This window comes from Procambarus clarkii, chromosome 13, assembly GCF_040958095.1.
Source record: "Procambarus clarkii isolate CNS0578487 chromosome 13, FALCON_Pclarkii_2.0, whole genome shotgun sequence".
Taxonomy (NCBI): domain Eukaryota; kingdom Metazoa; phylum Arthropoda; class Malacostraca; order Decapoda; family Cambaridae; genus Procambarus; species Procambarus clarkii.
Genome location: NC_091162.1, coordinates 1704823 through 1724905, shown reverse-complemented (window position 1 = coordinate 1724905; position 20083 = coordinate 1704823). Strand labels below are relative to the sequence as shown.

Genomic DNA, 20083 nt, shown 5'->3' with positions numbered 1-20083 from the left:
AGGCCAACCCCACACCCAGAATCAAGTGCAGAGAAGAGAGCCTAGAAGGTGCAAGAACCTGTACAGAAGTCGAATGACAGGCGAGACTAAGAGCCAAAGCTTAACCCCAGCAAGCACAACTAGGTGAGGACAACTAGGGGAGTACAGAGAATCCAATGTACATGGAAAAGCTAAGCCAGGCACAGCAAGACCGGCAAGGAATGAGGGACCCAGAAAATCATGGGAACAAAGAACCCAAACAAGGAAGGCCCTAGGAAGAAGCACGGAAGGGCCGAACAAAACACCACAAGCATACCCCAACACACAACTGCAGTATCAAAACCGCAGCAAAATGTCACCACATAACACCCTCGACACAGGAACATGTACCACATAGCAGGCACCTCCACCTATGCACCTTGGAACACGGTGGAGGTGGGGCCCCGAACGCAAGCGAGATACCTGCTGGATTGGGTTCTGGGAGTTCTTCTACTCCCCAAGCCCGCATGGGTGGACATGCATAGAAGAGGGACTGGATTGGCACAGTCAGAAACCGCCTCGTATGGGTCAAGAGGCCTCCTGCAGTTACCTGTGGTCTGATGTCCGAATCAGGTGAGGAACAAGAGCTGCCACGTATGGGCCAACAGGCCTGCTGCAGGCACTCCTGTTTGTATGTTTCCATATTCTCATGTACGCATGTACTCCCATTCATTTCCCCAAAAACGAACCAGCACCTGGATGAAGGAGATGCCAGACTGCATACTCTCACCTGCAGAACATCGGCACGGAAGGGTCATGACAATGTCACAAGGCCAGTGCCGCTAGAGGCGGCTAGAATATCGTGCACCCTCAGCTAAGAAAACCAGGAGCACCACCAGCGGAAGCAGGCCAGAGCCGCTCATGCAGATGAGGAGGGGAGAGGCAAAGAAGGCGCTCCCCACCCAAAATGCAGGGATAACCCGGCGTCCTCCCCATAGCGGCACTCCAGAACATCCCCAAAAGCAACGGGGCACGGACTGGAGAATGAGAAGAGCAAGAGGCAAAGTACTTGAGAGAAAATGGATGTTGAACCCCAGCATTGGTGCACACCTCCTGAACCTAAACAAACTCCCACAGCGCATGCGCAGGACACTAAAGAAAATTAGCCCAACAGTTTGTATCCCGAGTGATTCTCATAAGAGAAGAAACAGCCCAAAGCACAGGAACAGCAGCCAAAAAACCAGCATTGAATGTAATGAAACGCCATTTTCTGGGTGAGCCCCGGAGGCTCCCTGGAGCTTATCGGGCTAATGTATGTTATATTACACCGGGACATTAGCTAAGGAGTTCAGACCTACCAGGGACCAACGCCAGAACCTGGCCCCTTCATAGAAGTTTCAGGGAGCAATGGCCCTGGAAAAAACCCTTATGGTTGGGGTTTTCCTTATCTGCCATCGACCAGGGTTTGAACCCAGAAAGGTAGGCATAACAAAACAAACCCCACATGATAAAAAACTAAAACAAAAAACTGAACAGAGAGGTAGAAACTCCCTACAATCCCAAGGAAACAAGCAAACAAGCAAAATCACACTTTACTGCCGCGGGGAGCAGCCCTCCACACCCCGAGAGGGGGAGGGGGGAGCCTCGGACCTACCGCGCCGGCTGCCTAGCATCAGTTCGGAAGCTAAGCTTCAACCAACGGGAAAAAAACGCTAACCGGTGGGAGGGAGGGTTGCCAGGAAGCCTCTGGGGCTCACCCAGAAAATGGCGTTTCATTACATTCAACGCCATTTTCTGTGGGGAACCCCTACAGCTCCCTGGAGCTTCATACCCAAAGAGAAGGAAAAGAAAGGGCTGACCTGGGAGGCGGCTGCCACAAACTCCGCAACGCGAAGCCGAGACAACAGACTGCAACCTGCAACCCAAGGCAAGAAGAACGCACAGGAGCAGACGCGCATAAAGCATAGGCAGCCAAGAACCTGTGCGACCCTCAAATCCCTGCGCCCGAAAAGAGCCCTAGACGTCACCAACACAGCAGCAAAAGCTGCAAACGTCCGAACAGCACGGGCGCAAGGACAGACCGCAGGCAGGAAGACTGAAAAACTCTGCGGACGACCTGGGAGACCCGAGCCCTGAAACGGGGAAAGAGGGGAACCGGATCAACCCAACGCGCATCCCAAGACACAGTACGCAGGTAACGGCAAAAAAGTGCAACCGGACAATACAGGACGCACCCTTGGCCGAACCAATCAAGCATCAATAACCCAAGAACCCCTCCAGAAAGCAGCCATCTCGACCGTCGCCAGAAGGACGGAGAAAGGCTGCAAACATACAAACCTACCACCAGTACCAAAGAGCAGAAACCTGAACCGAAGGGGTTACCACAAACTGAGGAGAAGATAAGAAGGCACCCTGATCAAGGACCAGGACGGCTCAGGTGACGCATGAGCAGGCCGGAGGTGAAACAAAACACGAGAAAGCGTATGAAACGGGGCAGATGTGACGTTCACCCCGAACGCAAGCCGGAGCAGCTCCGCCAGCGCCGCACAAAACGAGGTGACAGTAAGAAACATAAAAAACTGTAGTCCTGAAAACCCAAGAAAGGACAAGACAACCTGATACGAAAGAGAAGACAACCTACGAAGAGCAAGAAAAAAATGCATAGAAACACCAGGAATGTCATACTGTCGCCGAGACGAAGCTCGCAGGTCGGACACCATCAACAAAGCTACCTAATCGCCACAGGGGTGGTGATACCCGCGTCAAAATACCAAACGCGAAGAGCCGAGGAGAAGGCCGAACCAGTCATGTACAGGACCGGTCCAACCTGCCGAAAGAGGCGGAGCCACGGGAAAACGCTCCAGGTTCGCACACCTATCAAGCAGCGTCTGAAAATAAAGCTGGGCCAGCCACCAAGGGACCATAAGGAGGACTATCGTGGGAATGCGCTCCAACCGAGCCAAAACCCGAAACAACAGCTGGACCGGGAGAAGAGGAAAAGGTACCTTCAACTCGACCAGTCCTGCCGAGAGGCACCCACCGTGAACGCATCACAGGCAGGTAAGGGCGCCACATAGAATGGGCGACGCCTAGACCACGCAGACTTGAAGACGTCCATGGCCAGGAGTTCATACGTCCGGCAGAGCCAACGAAACGAGTCGGTGACGACTGGCTAATCTGTGAACAGAGGAATGAACCGAGACAGCTGTCCACCAGGACGCAGGACACAAGACGGACATGAACCTCACGGTTAGCCAAACCCCGAGAATCCAGCAAACGAGCCATTCTAAGGGACCAACTCCAAAGGTCAAACACCTAAGAGAAACCCTGTGGTTCTGGCAAAGAACCGCTAGAGAACAGTCCGAATGGAGCTGAATGGTAGAGCACCGAGTGACCCAAACCCTCCGAAGCGCAAACCAGACAGCCACGAACTTTCAAACCGTGCTGGTAGCCAATGGACGGACAGACCCTCCCATCCCCGGTCAACCTGGTGAGCACTGGTCACAAAGCCCCAGCCGAGAGATGACCCGTCTGTGAACACATCGCGCGAAGGCTCGGGGAGGTGCCAAGGCACAAAACCCCAAAAACCCCAAAGAGGAAGCTGGTGACGCAGCACCAACACAAGATCCCCGGAGGAATGAACACAACGATTGCAAGAGAGGTGGAAGGGGAGTCTCCGAAGGAACCAAACAGACGCCGAAGCCAAACTCGACCCCGTGGGCAGACCAGCACGTCAAAGTTCAGACTCTCGCACAACTGCTCGAGGAACCGCCGAGCAACCCGGGACACCCTCATGAACAGCCGAAGGTGGGACCACAGCCGCAGCAACACTTCTGGAGGAAAAGACAAGGAGCGGCCCAAGAGCCCTAAACAAGACCCAGCCAGGTCCAAACCCGGGACGGAAACAAATTGAATGGCCTCTGGATCACCAGGAAACCAAACCCGGCAATCAGGAAAGAACTACACCCCTGGTGAGGAGACAAACGGACCGACTGGGAACCCACACCAGCCAGTCGTCAAGGTAGGCCAGACACCCAATCCCAAGCAGACTCAGACAGGGCACCAAGACCCGGTAAAGATGCGTAAATACACCAAGCGCCAATTACAAAATAGGGAAGGAAAAAAATTGGTAAGCCTGAAGCCCCACCACCAACTGTGCCAGTCCCAGAAAACTGGAGAGGAACGTGCCAAGAATTGACCTGGAGGTCCAGGGCCATCATCCAGGCACCCAGCCCCAACAGAAGCTGGACAGGAGACAACAGTCCTCCGATGAGGGCATAGAATCCAGGGCGCAGACTGAAGAAGTCCAGAAGAACTGCAGATTCGACAGGCCCATGTCTGCATAGAGCAGACAGGAACCCCAGAAGGATGGGGCAGATCGACCATGTCCGATGCACCCACGAAGATGACATGACGAAGCGCAGGGGAAGAAGCCCACCCCGCCAGCCCTGAAGCCCCGAAAGAGAGAGAAGCCGTCCACCGCCGCCACCAGAGGCCAGAAGACAACGAAAAGCGCCCACTAACTGTGGGACCACGCGAGAGTCAGCAGAGCAAGCTGCTCCCCCAGCGCCGCGTCAACAGAGAAGGGAACAGAGCCCCTTCCGGAAGAAAAAGTATACATACACACATACACATACAATGGGGCCTCGACTTACGATGCTAGTCCCTTCCCAGAGACGGATCGTAAGTCGAAATATCGGAAGTCAAAGCGATTTTTCCCATAAGAAATAAAGGGATTTGAATTAATCCGTTCCCCACCCTCCAAAATATTAACATAAAAATACATTTTATACTGAATACAATGTTTTTTTCTAACTACAATACAGTATCAAAGTTACTCTTATCTTTATGGAGGGCTCTTGATGGCGTATGGAAGATGGTGATGAGCCATCCCTGCTTACGGCTCAGAAACATCTGAGGGTTTCCAGGTCGGAGTAGGATTTAGATGGTTTTGAGACTCGGGCAGTCTCGGGGGCTGCCCCTTCCGGTGTGGCGACGGAAGCATTCGAGTCTGCTATCCCTGCCGAAGCCTCTGGTTCTGACCAGTGGGGTCCCCCTTCCATCCGTCTTTTACAGCTGCACCGGCCTTTTTTTCTGAAGCCAATGCTTTGGTTGATGACTCGGCCCCGGGTCCAGATGCAAAGGATTCCGGGGCTGGGGAGGGGACTGGGAATTCCACACACATGACTGATGCCAAAGTATGACATTAGCATATCAGCCTGGATAGCTCTGGGGAACCGACGGGGCTCCCCCCAGAGGAAAGTCACAATGAAAGTCACCCTGAGACAAGGGGACAGAGCAACCCTCAAACTCGCACAAAGCGAGAGGGGGACTCAGGGGTCACATCCATCAGACCCACGCATCCCAGTGGGAATTCCCAGGGTCCTGAGGTGGAACTCATGCTCAGGGAAGCCCAGGTAGGGTACTGCCTGGGCTACCCCACGTCCCGTGGGTAGCTTAACTTCCGAGACGTGTCCACTCACAGGGGCCTAGCAGGGAATACCACCAGAAGCACAAACTATACACATACAGGGGGCAACCAACCAAAGGCAGACCACCCCCACCAGGTAGAGAAAACAAAAACAAAAATAAAACCCCACATAAGGACTATGTACCCAGACGGAACAGAGCGGACTGCTATGACAACTAGCTGCACAGTACCCTGTGCCCCTACCTGTGCAAACTACCTCTTACCCTAAGGTGAGCATGGGTGCAAGAAACACCCCAACACACAAAAAGCGGCTGATTGCCGACCAGCAAACGACCAATCAGAGGCAGAACCCAAGGATCTTGTGGAACTGAGATTTTGTGTAGCCGGCATGTGGGGTCTGGGGCTCCCCCTTCCCCCTCCTAGGGAGGGGGACGCTGCACAGACAACGACGTGGTGACGTCATGCTCCTTTGCTCGTTTTTGGTTGGGGAGTTCTGTCCACTAGTTCAACTTTTAGTAGCAATTTCTTAACCAGAATAGGGGGTTTGTTTTGGTGCCCTTACTTTCCTGGGTGCCTGACCCAGTTGATGGCAGACATAGAATGTTTCATACCACATGGGAGGTTTCTATAGGCCATTGCTCCTCGTGCCTCTCTGAAGGGGCCAGGTTCTGACTTGTGGTCCCCAGTAGGCCTAAAGAACTTCATGCACATGAGTGATGCCAAAGTCTAATATTGTAATATCAGCCTGGATAGCTCTGGGGAGCCGAAGGGGCTCCCCCCCCCCCATAAAAATGTTCCTCACATAACACTAACACACAAGATGGAGAAACAAGCTGGAACAATAGGAAAGGCACTCGATTGACAACAAGGGCATTTGATGGGCAGGAAACAAAGGGTCATATTTGAAAGGTATTTGTCAGGCTGGAAAGGAGCGGAAAGTGGTGCTCGAGAGGGCTCTGTTCTCCTGACAGCATCTCTGGCAGCAACAAATTAGGCATGGTCCCATGTAGTTCACAGCAGTGAGGTTTCACTTGTACTGCTTTTCCTCTACTTCATCGCTGATCACTAAATCACACCAAATCTGAACTAATTCTCAAATAATTTTTAAATTACTACACCAGTATAAATATGATCAGAATTGTATAGCATTATCTGATCTCAGCGAGCAATGGGAACAATACTGACAAATTTATCACCAAATGATGAGGATCCCCAGCTTGATATCCTTGCCATGAAAATAAGTCTTGCCATCATATTGTCTGTCGATCCCTCATTATCTGGTTATAAATTTGTCAGTTTCTTGCCCTTTGCTCATGGAGATCTGATCATGGTGTAATGACTTGAATGATTGCAGGACAATGTTGGCAGCGGTGAATGAATGGTCAAAGAGCCCGTTACGTATTGGCTTCAAGAGGCTTACCATAACCCTACCATGCTTGGATACTGGTGTTACAGTGGGATAAATGCCTCAACAGGTATTAAGGCTGGAAAAGTAATGTATGCCATGGTCTTATTATTGGCTAAATCAGTAACTAGATAGGAATAAATGTAATAACAATGAAATTGTTTCCTTATTTGTTGAAATCCTGTCTGAAAGCTATAACTAACTTTCACCTTCTAACAAATATCCTCATTTTAAATATTTATATACAGTGAAACCTCGAATAACGAGCGGCTCTATCTACAAACATTTCGAGTAACGAGCGAGCCACTCGCCAAAAATTTGTCTCGACTGACGAGCTTTCGCTCTATTAACGAGTAAGCCACGTGCTTCCAAGTGTTCTCGCAAAATCTTGGACGCCTCCGACACCAGTGTTGTTGTTGTATCGCGCACGACAAGCATCCTTCTGCATTTATTTTTTATTTATTTTTTTTTTTTTTGTGATCTTGTGACTACAATTTGTAACGCATGATGTCGCCAAAGAAGCTGCTTGTTAAAGATAGTGTTGTCAAGAGGAAGAAAGACAATTACTGTGGATTTGAAGAAGGAAATTATAGCAAAGCACGAGCGTGGTGTCTGTGTGACTGATCAAGCCAGGGAGTATGGCAGGTCCTCATAAAAAATTTGCACCATTTTGAAGAGGATATTGTTGCTCTGGGGCAAACTTTGGGTCTGGAGTTGGATGCTGCTGATGTGCAGGAGTTAGTGGAGGAGCACAGTGATGAACTGACCACTGAGGACCTCCTGAACTTCAGAAGGAGCCGAGTCAAGAGGAGGTACAAGAGCTCTCATCAGGGGAGGAGGAGATAAGAGAGGATGCTGCTGCCTCTTGCAGTGAGATCAGAGAAGTGTTGTGAATGTTTGATAGATACGTTCTTTGCAAAAGTAGAGAAAAGACGAGCAAGCGATAGTGAACCGCAACCTGGTCCCAGTGGGGTGAAATTCCCAAGAGAGAGCCCGCCTGACTCAGAGGTGGGTTCTTCACCTCCACCTTCAGCCCTTCACACCATAACCCCTCTCCTCCTTCCCACCTCCTCATCGTCTCCCTCAAGCCAGCAAAGACTTCATAAGGTAAAGCACATGTACAACTAAAAACAGTAAAACAAAACATTTATAATTACATGTGCAGTATTATATTTACAATATAAAAAGTCATACAGGTATTGATGTTTTTGGGGGGTGGAATGGAATAATTTTATTTCCATTATTTTAAATGGGGAAATTCGTTTCTAAAGACGAGTTTTCCACATAACGAGCTCAGTGCCTGAATGGACTAAACTCGTTATTCGAGGCTCCACTGTACAGTACAGTATATTACAGAAGTTGGCTCAAAATACTACATTACTTACCTAAGACTATTTTTAACGTCCAATAACTCCAATATACTTCCTGGTCTGCCCTTTCCTTCTCCGATGCTAAACAGTGCAGCTACAATTTTTCGTATTTCATCCCACAAAAAGTCTTGGCCTTTAATGGTAATGACACACACATCATAACCATCGTTGCTTAAGGCTCTTTTACATCCATGTCTCTTTGTTGCGGCAGAGGATGGTTTATCACGAGCAGAATGTTGTCTTGTCCCTACTAGTTTACCGTCATCTTGGCTAAAATTTTCTTTGGTATCAGTATCCGATTCACTTTCCATTTCATTTTCACTTTCCGTTTGTGTGTGTATTCGTATGTACTCAACTGGATCACACAGAGGCTTGCTATCATCTGTTGCACGAAGATCACAGCACGTGGGACAAATATCCACAGAATAGATCACCCTAAAGAGACAGTTTATTCCTTTACTGGCATCTCTCTTGTATAAACTAATATAATTATGACGACCAATCAGATGCTGTGCGGCTTCCTCCATCATCTGAAATTTAATTGAACAGATTTACAATATACACTATACAAACTCTTGACTAAATGTTATAGAGCATATTATTTTTAATAAATTAATGATTTATCAAAACTTATGATCTGACTTAACACTTTCGCCCGGGCATGACGCAATGCTGTGTCATCCGTTTACTGTCGATAATCACGGGCATGACGCAATGCTGTGTCATCCGTTTACTGTCGATAATCACGGGCATGACACAATGCTGCGTCGTCCACTAAAATAATCGCCAAAAATCAGGTTTTTATCCGATTTTTTGGGGACTGTTTGGTAACTGTCAACAAGCCGAATGCAATCTGTGACTACAATACAAACATGAAAGGTGTTGATCACTTTGACCAAATGATCAAATATTATCACTTCATAAGGAAAACTCACAAATGGACGAAGAAAATGACCATCTATTTTGTGCAAATGGCTATCTACAATGCTTATGTGATGTACAGCTACTACACAAAAAATACTAAACTATAATACTAAATATACTAAAATACTAAATACTAAACATTTGTGGGCAGGAATTGGGAGTGTAACTGGAAGGCATCTGGGCGCTCACTCGCGGTTAACGCGTGGCCCGTCGTCAACTCGTCGGCAGGTTGAGCGTGACCAGGTTTTTTATTTTATATGCTAATATTCCTCTAGAGAATTCTATTGCGAACCCATTGATACCAAAATGAAAGACCTAGGACGAAAATTGAGGTGACCAGAGTGAACACATTTTATCACTTTTGCGCGCTTCTGGGTAACTCATTCGCACTTTCTCTGTTTGCTGTGGGTAATTAGCCGGGCTTTTGGAGTTTATATGCATTTAGTGCTGTAGAGAATTCTATTGCGAACACAATGATACCAAATTTAATCTTGTAGGATAAGAACTGAGGTGACAAAGTTTGAGAGAGTATGCACTTTTCAGAATTAACGCGCGCTCCTGTGAAATGCTGGGACCCAAATCGCATAGTTGAGGGGTGGTGCGCTGGGTACGCCAAAGTGTTTAAAAGATACAAAGGTACATTTACTTGTAAAGTTTGTATAATAAAATGGATAATTTGGAAACATCATGTTTCACTGGACCCAACAATAGAGTAAACCTTGAGTCAATGTGCCTCATCAATTAATGCGACATAATATAAAAACGTTTTTAATTTACTTACATCTAACAAGTTGGTTAATGCGGCATTCATATACACATCTCAACAATAGCAACATAACCAGAAATGCATTACATAAAGCACCGAGAGTAACTTCAGGCACAATGACATCAAAAGAACAAGAAAAACTATGAAATTGTGCTCAGAGTTACAATTAAAAACCCAGCGTTGAATGTAATGAAACGCCACTTTCTGGGCAAACCCCGGAAGCTCCCTGAAGTTATCGGACTGATATACAGTATGCTATATTAGTCTGGGGCTTCAGTCACATGGTGTACTGCCTACTGGGAACCACAAGCCAGAACCTTGCTTCCTCAGAGACCCACAGGGAGCAATGGTCTATGAAAATTCTACTCTTTGAGGGTATACAGTGGTACCTCGGAATGCGAGTGTCCCTGTATATGAGTTTTTCGGAATACGAGCAGGATTTCCTCGGAAAATGAGCCTCGAAAGGCGAGGGTTACCTCGTAAGGCGAGTTTGTTGATACGCGTACAGGCCGACCTAGCGCGTGGTGGCGAGTTTCCTGCGTTGGCTGCCTTCTTTGGTAATACAGTGGAACCTCGAGTGACGAGCGCCTCAATCTACGAGCATTTCGAATAATGAGCGTGCCACTCAGCAAAAATTTGTCTCGATTGACACACTTTCGCTTTATTAATGAGAAAAGTACATGGTGCTTCCTAGCGTTCCCTCTGGTTCTGGCAAATTCTCGGACACCTCCGACGATGCAAATAACTGCTTTTCTGGGGGAGCCCCAACAGCTCCTCGGAGCTATCCATGGCTGATATGGATACCCTAACTATTTTGCATCAGTCGATGTGGGTGGAGTCCTAGGCCTACCGGGGACCACGAGCCAGAACCTGGCCCCCCTCACAGAGGCACGGGGAGCAATGGCCCATAGAATGCACATGTGATTTGGAGCATTCTATATCTGCCATCGACCGGGACAGGCACCCAGAAAGGTAAGCGCCCCAAAACAAACCCCTATTCTGGTTAACAACAAAAATTGACAAACGAGTGGACAGAACTCCCCAAAAGAAAAACAAGCAAACCAGCATGACGTCACACGAGCCGCGCCGCATGTCTGCGCAGCTCCCCCCCCTCCCCGGGAGGGTGAAGGGGGAACCCCTGACTCCCGAGCCGGCGATCCACACCCCAGTTCTGAGGCTGGACATCAAAAACCGCGAAAAACCGCCGACCGGAGGGCGGGAGGGATGCCGCGGAGCCTCCGGGACTCACCCAGAAAATGGCGTTTCATTACATTCAACACTGGTTTTCTGGGGGGAGCCCCTGCAGATCCCCGGAGCTACCTCACCAAAGACTACCAAGAAAACCAAGGGCACTTACCCGGGAGGCGGTCGGTGGTCCACACCTCAAGACGAAGCCGAGGCCACGGGCCGCAACCGCCGACCTAAGGCAACACAGGCCCAACTGGGCCCAGGAACGTTAACAAGGTAGCATGCAGCCAGGACCCTGTTCGACCACCAAAATCCCCATTTCAGAACTGGAAACTTGTGGGAAACCAGCCTGAGGGACGGGGTCGTTTCGACCATGCCCCAGCATACCCACTCCAAGATGATCCGACGGAGAGCAGGGGGAAGAGGCGTGCCCCTCTAGCCCCAAATCTCCTGGAGGAGGTGGAGCCTCCCAATGCCAACACAGGCCGGAAGAGATGACCCGAAATGCCCACGAATCGTGGAACAAGGCGTGGGCAAACAGCGCGAGCCTTCCCCGAATGTTCCGTCGATGGGGCGATCCGCGAAAGGGCTGACACCCCTTGTGAGAATCCAGCCAACGAACAGAGCGACCACTATGCTGACCAGCCGCCGCCGGTTCTGAAACTGGTATCATGGCCTACCACGATTAGAGGAACCCTGAACCCCCTGGCACAATCCTTCTGGGGATGCCCTCCACGGCCACCCTGGAGAACCAACAAGTCCGACATAGGTCGACAACTAGACGATGCTGCCTGCACAAACTGCGTGACAGCAGACTCTGCAAACAGCAACGGACAAAAAGAGATGAAAACCCAAGAGCCAGAGCCCAAGCTGATTCCAAAGAGAAAGCAAGCACAGCCTGTCAGCACACGAGGCGAGAATCATTTAACAGAGACACTGCCTCCTTAAGAATAAGCGCAAACAACTTCAACGATGCAGCCAACACCCTAGCCGCCGAGGCAAGTGCACCGGACGAAGATACAGCACCCAAAACCTCCAAATCCTTCTCAAGCCAGTCCGAGGACAGCTCAAGAAGGGAAAAGAAACGCAAGAATGAAGCCAAATGCCCCTGGGCACACAAATCCTCAGCCATCAAGGCAGCCGAAATGGCTGGAACCTGCACATGCAGCTGCATAATGCCAACATTCCGAGGAAGTACAGGGGAGAACAAGCACTCACTGAGGTGCTCCAACTCACCCCCACCCCCACCCCCCCCACCCCTGGTAAACCTGTACCAGAGTGTTAAGTCTCCCGCCAGTCAATCATGTGGGTCCAACGATAACCATGCCACACTCCAAATGAAAAAAAGGATAGTCTGCTAACCAGGAAGACTCCGGTACTTCGTAACACACCCAATAGGGGAAGGTTGAATCGAACTCAAAAGAAATCAGATCCACCACCCAGGCATAATCTGGGTCTCGCAGGAGGTAAGTCGCGATAGTCTCCCGAACCTCCCTAGGCGGGATTCGAGAGGCCGAAAACCTTCAGAAGGAAGGAACCGAAGAACCCAGGAGAACCTGGAACTGAACCTGGGGAGGAGCCGAACCCAAATCATACTTGTACAGGGAAGAGGGGGTACAAAAACCCCTCCCCCTACAATAACAAGCCCTGAGATGAGGGTGCTAACACCCAAGCGGGGTCTAATGGGGCCCAAGCCCCCCCCAAGTCATTTTCTCCCCAGCCCCAGGATCCTCCATGGCTGGACCTGGGGCAGAACCGTCCTCTACACCCTCTTCCCATAAAAAAAGGCAGAAACCAGGGGAAAGGCTGAGAAGACCCTGAAACCTCTGCAGGAGGAGCAGGCTCGAATGCCTCCGTTGCCGACTCGGATGGGACAGTCCCCTTAGCCGCCCAAGTCTCACTACCATCTAAACCCTGCCCCGACTCCGAAACCATCAGATGTTTGGAAGCCAGGAGATAAGCAGGACGAACAACATCAACCGGGAAAGGACTTGGGAGCGTGGATGAAACCAAAGTCGAAGCAACTAATGCCCCCAAGTTCAGGTTCCTATAACCCAAGCGGGGCAGCCTCAAGGGAACCGGGTGAGCAACCAACCGATATCGAGCATGCAATGCGGAAGCCGCCTGTACCTGAACATCAATATCAGAAGACTGGATAATCTAGAGCATGAGCAAGGAGCAAGACTCGCAAGACTCTGGGTCATGGGTGTCATTGACCCAACAGGCAGCATGACGGAGGCAAAACTGTTGAGTATCGCCCTGAGACAAGGGCACAGTGATAGACTGCAGGCTGGCAGATGACCTGGGAGACCTGAACCCTGGAACAGGGAAGGGAAACCAGGTCAACCCAAAGCGCGTCCCCGGCCACCGAAGCCATGGCACACAGGTAACGGCGGGGAGTCGCAACTGGACACAACACATGATGCCCCCCAGGTCTGACCAACCAAGTATCAACAATCCAAGAACCCCTCCGGAAAGCAGTAGTCTTTCTTTGCCAGAAAAGAAGGAGACAGCTGCAAACGAACAAACCTACCACCAGGACCATAAGAGCAGAAAGCCCTGCCCCAGAGCAGAGCATGAAGCTTCCCGACTCCCAAAGGCCAATGCCAACAAGGAAAAAGCTGTCGCCAAACAATCCTGAACCGAAGGGGTCACAACAAACCAAGGAGAAGAGAGAAAAGAGAGCATCCTGTCCAACGACCAGGATGGCCAAGGCGGCACATGAGCAGGCCAGAGGTGAAACAATGCTCGAGACAGCTTGCAGAACGGCGCAGAAGTAACATCAACACCAAACGCAAGCTGCAGCGGTTCCACCAGTGCCGCACGATATGAGGCGACAGTATTCGGCATAAAATGACGGTCCTGGAACAATCACGAAAGAAAGGATAAGACAACCCTATCAGAGACAGAAGTAAACCTACGAAGGGACAAGAAATAACGGAAGGACCGCCAGAAAAGTTCATACTGCCACAGCAGAGACGAAACACGCAGGTGGGACAGCATCAATGAAGCCACCTGCTCACCATACAAGTGGTGATAAACCTGTATCAGAAAGACCAGATGCGAAGACTTGAGGAGAGCGAACCAGCTACGTAACTGTCTGGCCCAATCTGCTGAAAGAGGTGGAGCTGGGGAAAGAGCCCCTTGTTCGGACACCGCAAGCAGTGCCTGAAACCAAGGCTGGGATGGCCATCAAGAAGCCAGAAGGACAACTCACCCTCCAAAGCAACATCCACACCGCCGCGAACTCCCACACTGTCCTGTGAGCCCGACAGAAGGACAGACCCCACCACCCCTGGCCGGACTGGTGAGCACTGGTCACAAATCCCCAGCTAAGAGACGACAAGTCCATGAACACATCGAGCGAGGGGTTAGGGTAGGTGCCAAGGCAGTGAACCCTGAAAAACCCGAAGAGAAAGCCTGCAACACAACAACTGACACAAATCCCCACGAGGCCGAACCCAGTGATCGTTAGAGGGGGCAGAAGGGACGTCCCCGAAGGAACCAGAACAACCGACAAAGGCAAACCTGACCCAGCAGGTAGACCATCATGGCAAAGTTCAGGCTCCAGCACAAACCCTCGAGCAACCGCCACGTGACCCCCCCAGAAACAAGCAAAGGCGGGACTGCAGCTGAAGCAGAGCCTCTAGAGGGAGAGACAAGGAAGCGGCCCGAGTGTCCCACACAAGACCCAGCCAAGACCGACCCTAAGAGGAAACCAGATGGGACTTCCTCCAATTCACCAAGACCTCAAACCCGGCAAGCAGGAAAAGAACCAAATACCCGGCGAGCAGACACAAGGACTGGCTGGAAGCCCACACCAGCCAGTCATCGAGGTAGGCCAGAACCCGAACCCCATAAGAGACGCAGACAAGCCACCATGACCCGGGTAAGGCATGTAAAAATACCAAGTGCCAGATTCAAGCCGAACGGAAGGCAATGAAAGCAGTAACCCCGATGCCCCACAACAAAACAAAGCCAGTTCCTGAACCCCGGATGAATCAGGACGTGCTAATACGCGTCCTTGAGGTCCAGGGACACCATCCAAGCGCCCGGCTCCAAGAGAAGACGGACCTGGGACAGTAGTCATTCGAAAGGAGGGGCAATAAACTCACGGGTTCAGACAGGGACAAGTCCTGAATGAAGCAGAGTTTTGTGCAGTCCCGTTTTGGAACCTGAAACAGGCGGGAAACCCACCGGATGGATGTCATTTCGACCATGCCCAAGTGAACCTATTCTGAGATGACTCGACAGAGTGCAGGAGAAGAAGCCTGCCGCACTAACCCAGAACCCCCCGAAGGAGGAGGGGCCACCCAATGCCACCGCAGGCCGAACGAAATGACCTGAAAGACCCACAAATCGTGGGACCAGGCATGAGCAAACAAAGCTAGCCTCACCCTCATTGCCCCATCAATGGGATGAACTGCGAAAGGGCCAACACTCTTTACGAGAACACGACCTCTGCAAAGGGCGAGCACCAGGGCGACCAGACGAAGACGGTTCTGAAACTGGCCTTTCTGGCCTACCGCGATGGAAGGAACTCCAAGCCCTGGCATAACCTTTCCGGAAAGACCCCTTCCCTGAGAACCAACAATTCTGACATAGGGCAGCAACTAGAAGAGGCTGCCAGCAAATACTGCACAACTGCAGACTCTACAAACAGGAAAGGGCAAAGAGGGGAAGAAATCTTAAAGAGCCAGGGCCCAAACAGATTCCACAGAGGAAGCAAGCACCGCCTGCCGATACTGCAAACCATGAAGCAAACAACAGCGACACTGCATCCCATAGGATCGGCACAAACAGCTTCAAAAGCGCAGCCGATGCACTCACTGCCGAAGCCAATTTACCTGATCCAGGAGCGGCCCCAAGTGCTTCCACATTCTCCTCAAGCCAGTCTGAAGACAGCTCGAGAAGGGAAAAGAAACGCAAGATCGAAGCCAACAGGCTACCAGCATGCAAGTTCTCAGCGACCAAAGCAGCCAAAAGGGAAGGAACCTGCACATGCAGCTGCACCACACCAACATCCTGAGGAAGGGCAGGGGGCAAACAACTATGCATTGAGGTGCTCAAAGTCGCCCCCCAGGAAAAGCCTGGACACCTTGACTGAGCCTCGTATGAGCTTCGCACTACTCAAGCGGGCAGGACTGGCAAAATGAATGCCACACCTCCAATGAGAAAAAAGTGTAGTCAGCAAACGAGGCCGACTCCAGAACCTCATAACGAACCCAGTAAGGACAAGAAGATTCATACATGAAAGAAGACGGATCCATTATGGTGGCATAATCCGGGTCGCACAGGTGGTAAGCCACAATGGCCTCCTGCATCACATGCAGTGGGATGCGAGAGACCGAAAACCCCCGGAAGGATAGAACCGATGAACCCACAGGATCACGGTAACGAACCTGGGGAGCGGTAGATGCCAAATTCAACTCGTACGAAGACGGGAAAAAGAAAACCCTGCGCCTTGTAACACTAACCCCTGCTCAAAGGGTACAAAAGCCCAAGCGGGGTCCAATGGGGCCTAAGGCCCTCAAATCAACCCCTCTCCTGCCCCCGGGAACCCCAGGGCAGGGGAGGGGTTGACCCCACCATGAGGGCCCGGGGCAGAGCCTTCCTCCAAGCCCCACTGCCTCAAAAGAAAAGGCAGGAGGAGTTGAAAAAGCCAGAACGAAGGGGGCCCACAGGTCAGACCCAGAAGCTTCGACCAGAGGCCCAGACTTCAATGGTTCCATCGCCACGCCGGAAGGGGCATCCCCGTAACCACCCGAGTCTCAAAGCCAACTAAACCCTGCCCGGACTCCGAAACCCTCAGACGAGGTTAAAGGCATTAAATATGCCAAAACTAGAAGACAGAAGAAAGAGAGGTGATATGATCACTACATACAAAATAGTAACAGGAATTGATAAAATCGATAGGGAAGATTTCCTGAGACCTGGAACTTTAAGAACATGAGGTCATAGATTTAAATTAGCTAAACACAGTTGCCGAAGAAATACAAGAAAATTCACTTTCGCAAACAGAGTGGTATACGGTTGGAACAAGGTAGGTGAGGAGGAGGTGGAGGCCAAGACCGTCAGTAGTTTCAAAGCGTTATATGACAAAGAGTGCTGGGAAGACGGGACACCATGAGCGTAGCTCTCATCCTGTAACTACACTTAGGTAAAACACTTTGGAGCCGGAAGCAAGGAGGTGGGGGGGAGGACCAGGACGAACAACAGAAGGGGAAGGACTAGGGGGAGTGGACGGGAGTGAACGGAACAAAAGTCGAGGTGACAAACACCCCCAAGTCCAGGTCCCTATAACCAAAACGGGGCAATCTCGGGGCATCTGGGTTAGCAATCAACCTGGTGCGTTGCAGCAACCTAAACTGAGCATGCATAACCGAAGCTGCCTGCACCTGTAGATCATGATCAGTGAACTGGGTGAATTGAAGTACGAGCAAGGAACAAAACTCGCAAGATTCCGGGTCGAAAGTGTCACCAACCCAACTGGCAGCATGACGGAGGCACAACAGGTGAGCATCACCCTGAGACAAGGGGACAGAGCAACCTTCAAACTCGCACGAAGCGAGAGGGTACCCACATGTCGCATCCAGGGGACCAGAGAGCCCTTGTTGAGTTCCCAGGGCCCTTAGTTGAGTAATCTCACTAAGGGAAGCCCTGGCACACATGCGAAATCAAAATAAAAAACCTCGACCAGTATTGGACCGTTAATTACAAATGAAGGTACATACACAGAGGACAACAAAGAGATTAGTGAAATTCTAAGAAGCCAGTATGAGGCTATGTTTAGCACACCAATAAACATGAAAGTTGATGACCCAGACAGCTTCTTTATGAATGACATTCAAGCTGCAGATAATATAACAGATATTACCACAAACTCAGAAGACTTTGAAAGAGCAATTGACATTATGCCTGTGCACTCAGCTCCTGGGCCTGACTCATGGAATTCAATATTCATAAAGAAATGTAAAGTACCAGTAGCGAGAGCACTCAGTGTAATATGGAGAAAGAGCCTGGATACAGGGGAGATACCAGCAGCACTTAAATCTGCAGATATAGCTCCGTTGCACAAGGAGGGGAGTAAAGCCTTGGCAAAAAATTATAGGCCAGTTGCACTAACATCACACATAATAAAAGGGTTTGAAAGAGTGATTAGAAATCAAATTTCTAGTTTTATGAAAAACAATGACTTGCACAACCCAGGACAACATGGATTTAAAGTGGGAAGATCCTGTCTGTCACAGTTACTCAACCATTATGACAAAATCACAGAAGCTCTAGAAGAAAAGCAAAATGCAGATGTTGTATACATAGACTTTGCAAAGGCATTCGACAAACGTGACCATGGGGTGATAGCTCACAAAATGAGGTCAATGGGAATAACTGGAAAAGTAGGATGCTGGATACTCAATTTCCTGTTGAACAAAACACAGAGTAACAGTCAATCAGAAAAAATCGAGTCCAAGCGATGTTAAAAGCTCTGTACCTCAAGGTACAGTCCTTGCACCACTGCTGTTCCTTATTCTCATATCAGATATAGAAAAAAATACAAGTCACAGCTTCGTGGCATCCTTCGCAGATGACTAAAAAATCAGCATGAAAATTACCTCTGCTGAAGACATTGAAAAATTACAAGCAGATGTCAACAAAGTTTTTGATTGGGCAGCAGAAAATTACATGATGTTTAACAGTGATAAATTTCAGGTACTCAGGTACGGCAAAAATGAGGATCTGAAACATAATACAGGGTACAAAATACAATCGAATCTTCCCATAGTAGAAAAACAGCATGTCAAGGATTTGGGAATAATGATGTCCGACGATCTAACTTTTAGGGAGCATAACCAAGCAAATATTGTGTCAGCCAGAAAAATGATCGGATGGATCACGAGAACTTTCATATCCAGGGATCCCACCACAATGGTTGTACTCTTCAAGTCACTTGTGTTGTCCCGTGTCCAGTACTGGTCAGTACTCACTTCCCCCTTCAGAGCAGGAGAGATTGCTAAAATAGAGGGAATACAGAGAACATATACGACACGCATAGACGAGATAAAACACCTAAATTATTGGGATCGTCTCAAAGCTCTCCAAATGTACTCTCTAGAAAGGAGACGAGAGATACACCAAATAATATACACATGGAAAATACTGGAGGGGCCAGGTCCCAAATCTACACAGTAAAATAACAACGTACTGGAGTGAACAATATGGAAGAAAATGCAAGATTGAACCAGTGAAGAGCAGAGGTGCCATAGGCACAATCAGAGAACACTGTAAAAAACATCAGAGGTCCGCGGTTGTTCAATGTCCTCCCAGCGACTATAAGAAATATTGCCGGAACAACCATGAACATCTTCAAGAGAAAACTGGACTGTTTTCTAAGAGAAGTTCCGGATCAGCCGGGCTGTGGTGGGTATGTGGGCCTGCGGGCCGCTCCAAGCAACAACCTGGTGGACCAAACTCTCACAAGTCGAGCCTGGCCTCAGGCCGGACTTGGGGAGTAGAAGAACTCCCAGAACCCCATCAAGCAGGTATCAAGCAGGCAGGGTACTGCTAACCAGCACCCAAAAACTACCAAACAAACTGCTATAACTGAACCCTCCGGGACGTGTACACTCACGGGGGCCTAGCAGAGAACCATCAAAACTCTAAGGGGTGTGACTAAACCAAAAAGCAAACCCTCCACCAGGCAGGAAAAAGAAAAAGAAAATCCTGCAAGAGGACAACGTACCTATGCGGAACAGAGCCGGCCGCTATGAGAGGTGATAACTAGCTGCACAGTACCCTGCGTCCCAATCAGTGACGAAAACTACCCTCTACCCAGAGGCAAACGGGAGCAATAACCACCCCAGCTGACTCTAAGGGCGGTCAATCACCGAGCAGCAAAAGACACAACAGAGATAGATCCCAAGAAGACTTGTGGAAGGTAACCCCAAGCCCCCAAGGGAAGTACTTACAGGGCACCTAGGTGAGGTGGCCCTAGGCATATGCAGCCCCAGTACTCGTGTTACTCCTGGCTCGCACACCACCCC

General features: G+C 49.9%; 1 protein-coding gene across 1 annotated transcript in view; it reads right to left on the bottom strand.

The window, feature by feature from the left end:
* LOC123757301 (uncharacterized) overlaps window positions 1–20083 on the bottom strand; it is a 142441-nt gene that overhangs the window by 77968 nt on the left and 44390 nt on the right. Inside the window, exon 7 of the mRNA XM_045740861.2 lies at window positions 8180–8694. Coding sequence (XP_045596817.2) covers window positions 8180–8694 — 515 coding nt within the window. The remainder of the gene's footprint in view (window positions 1–8179; window positions 8695–20083) is intronic.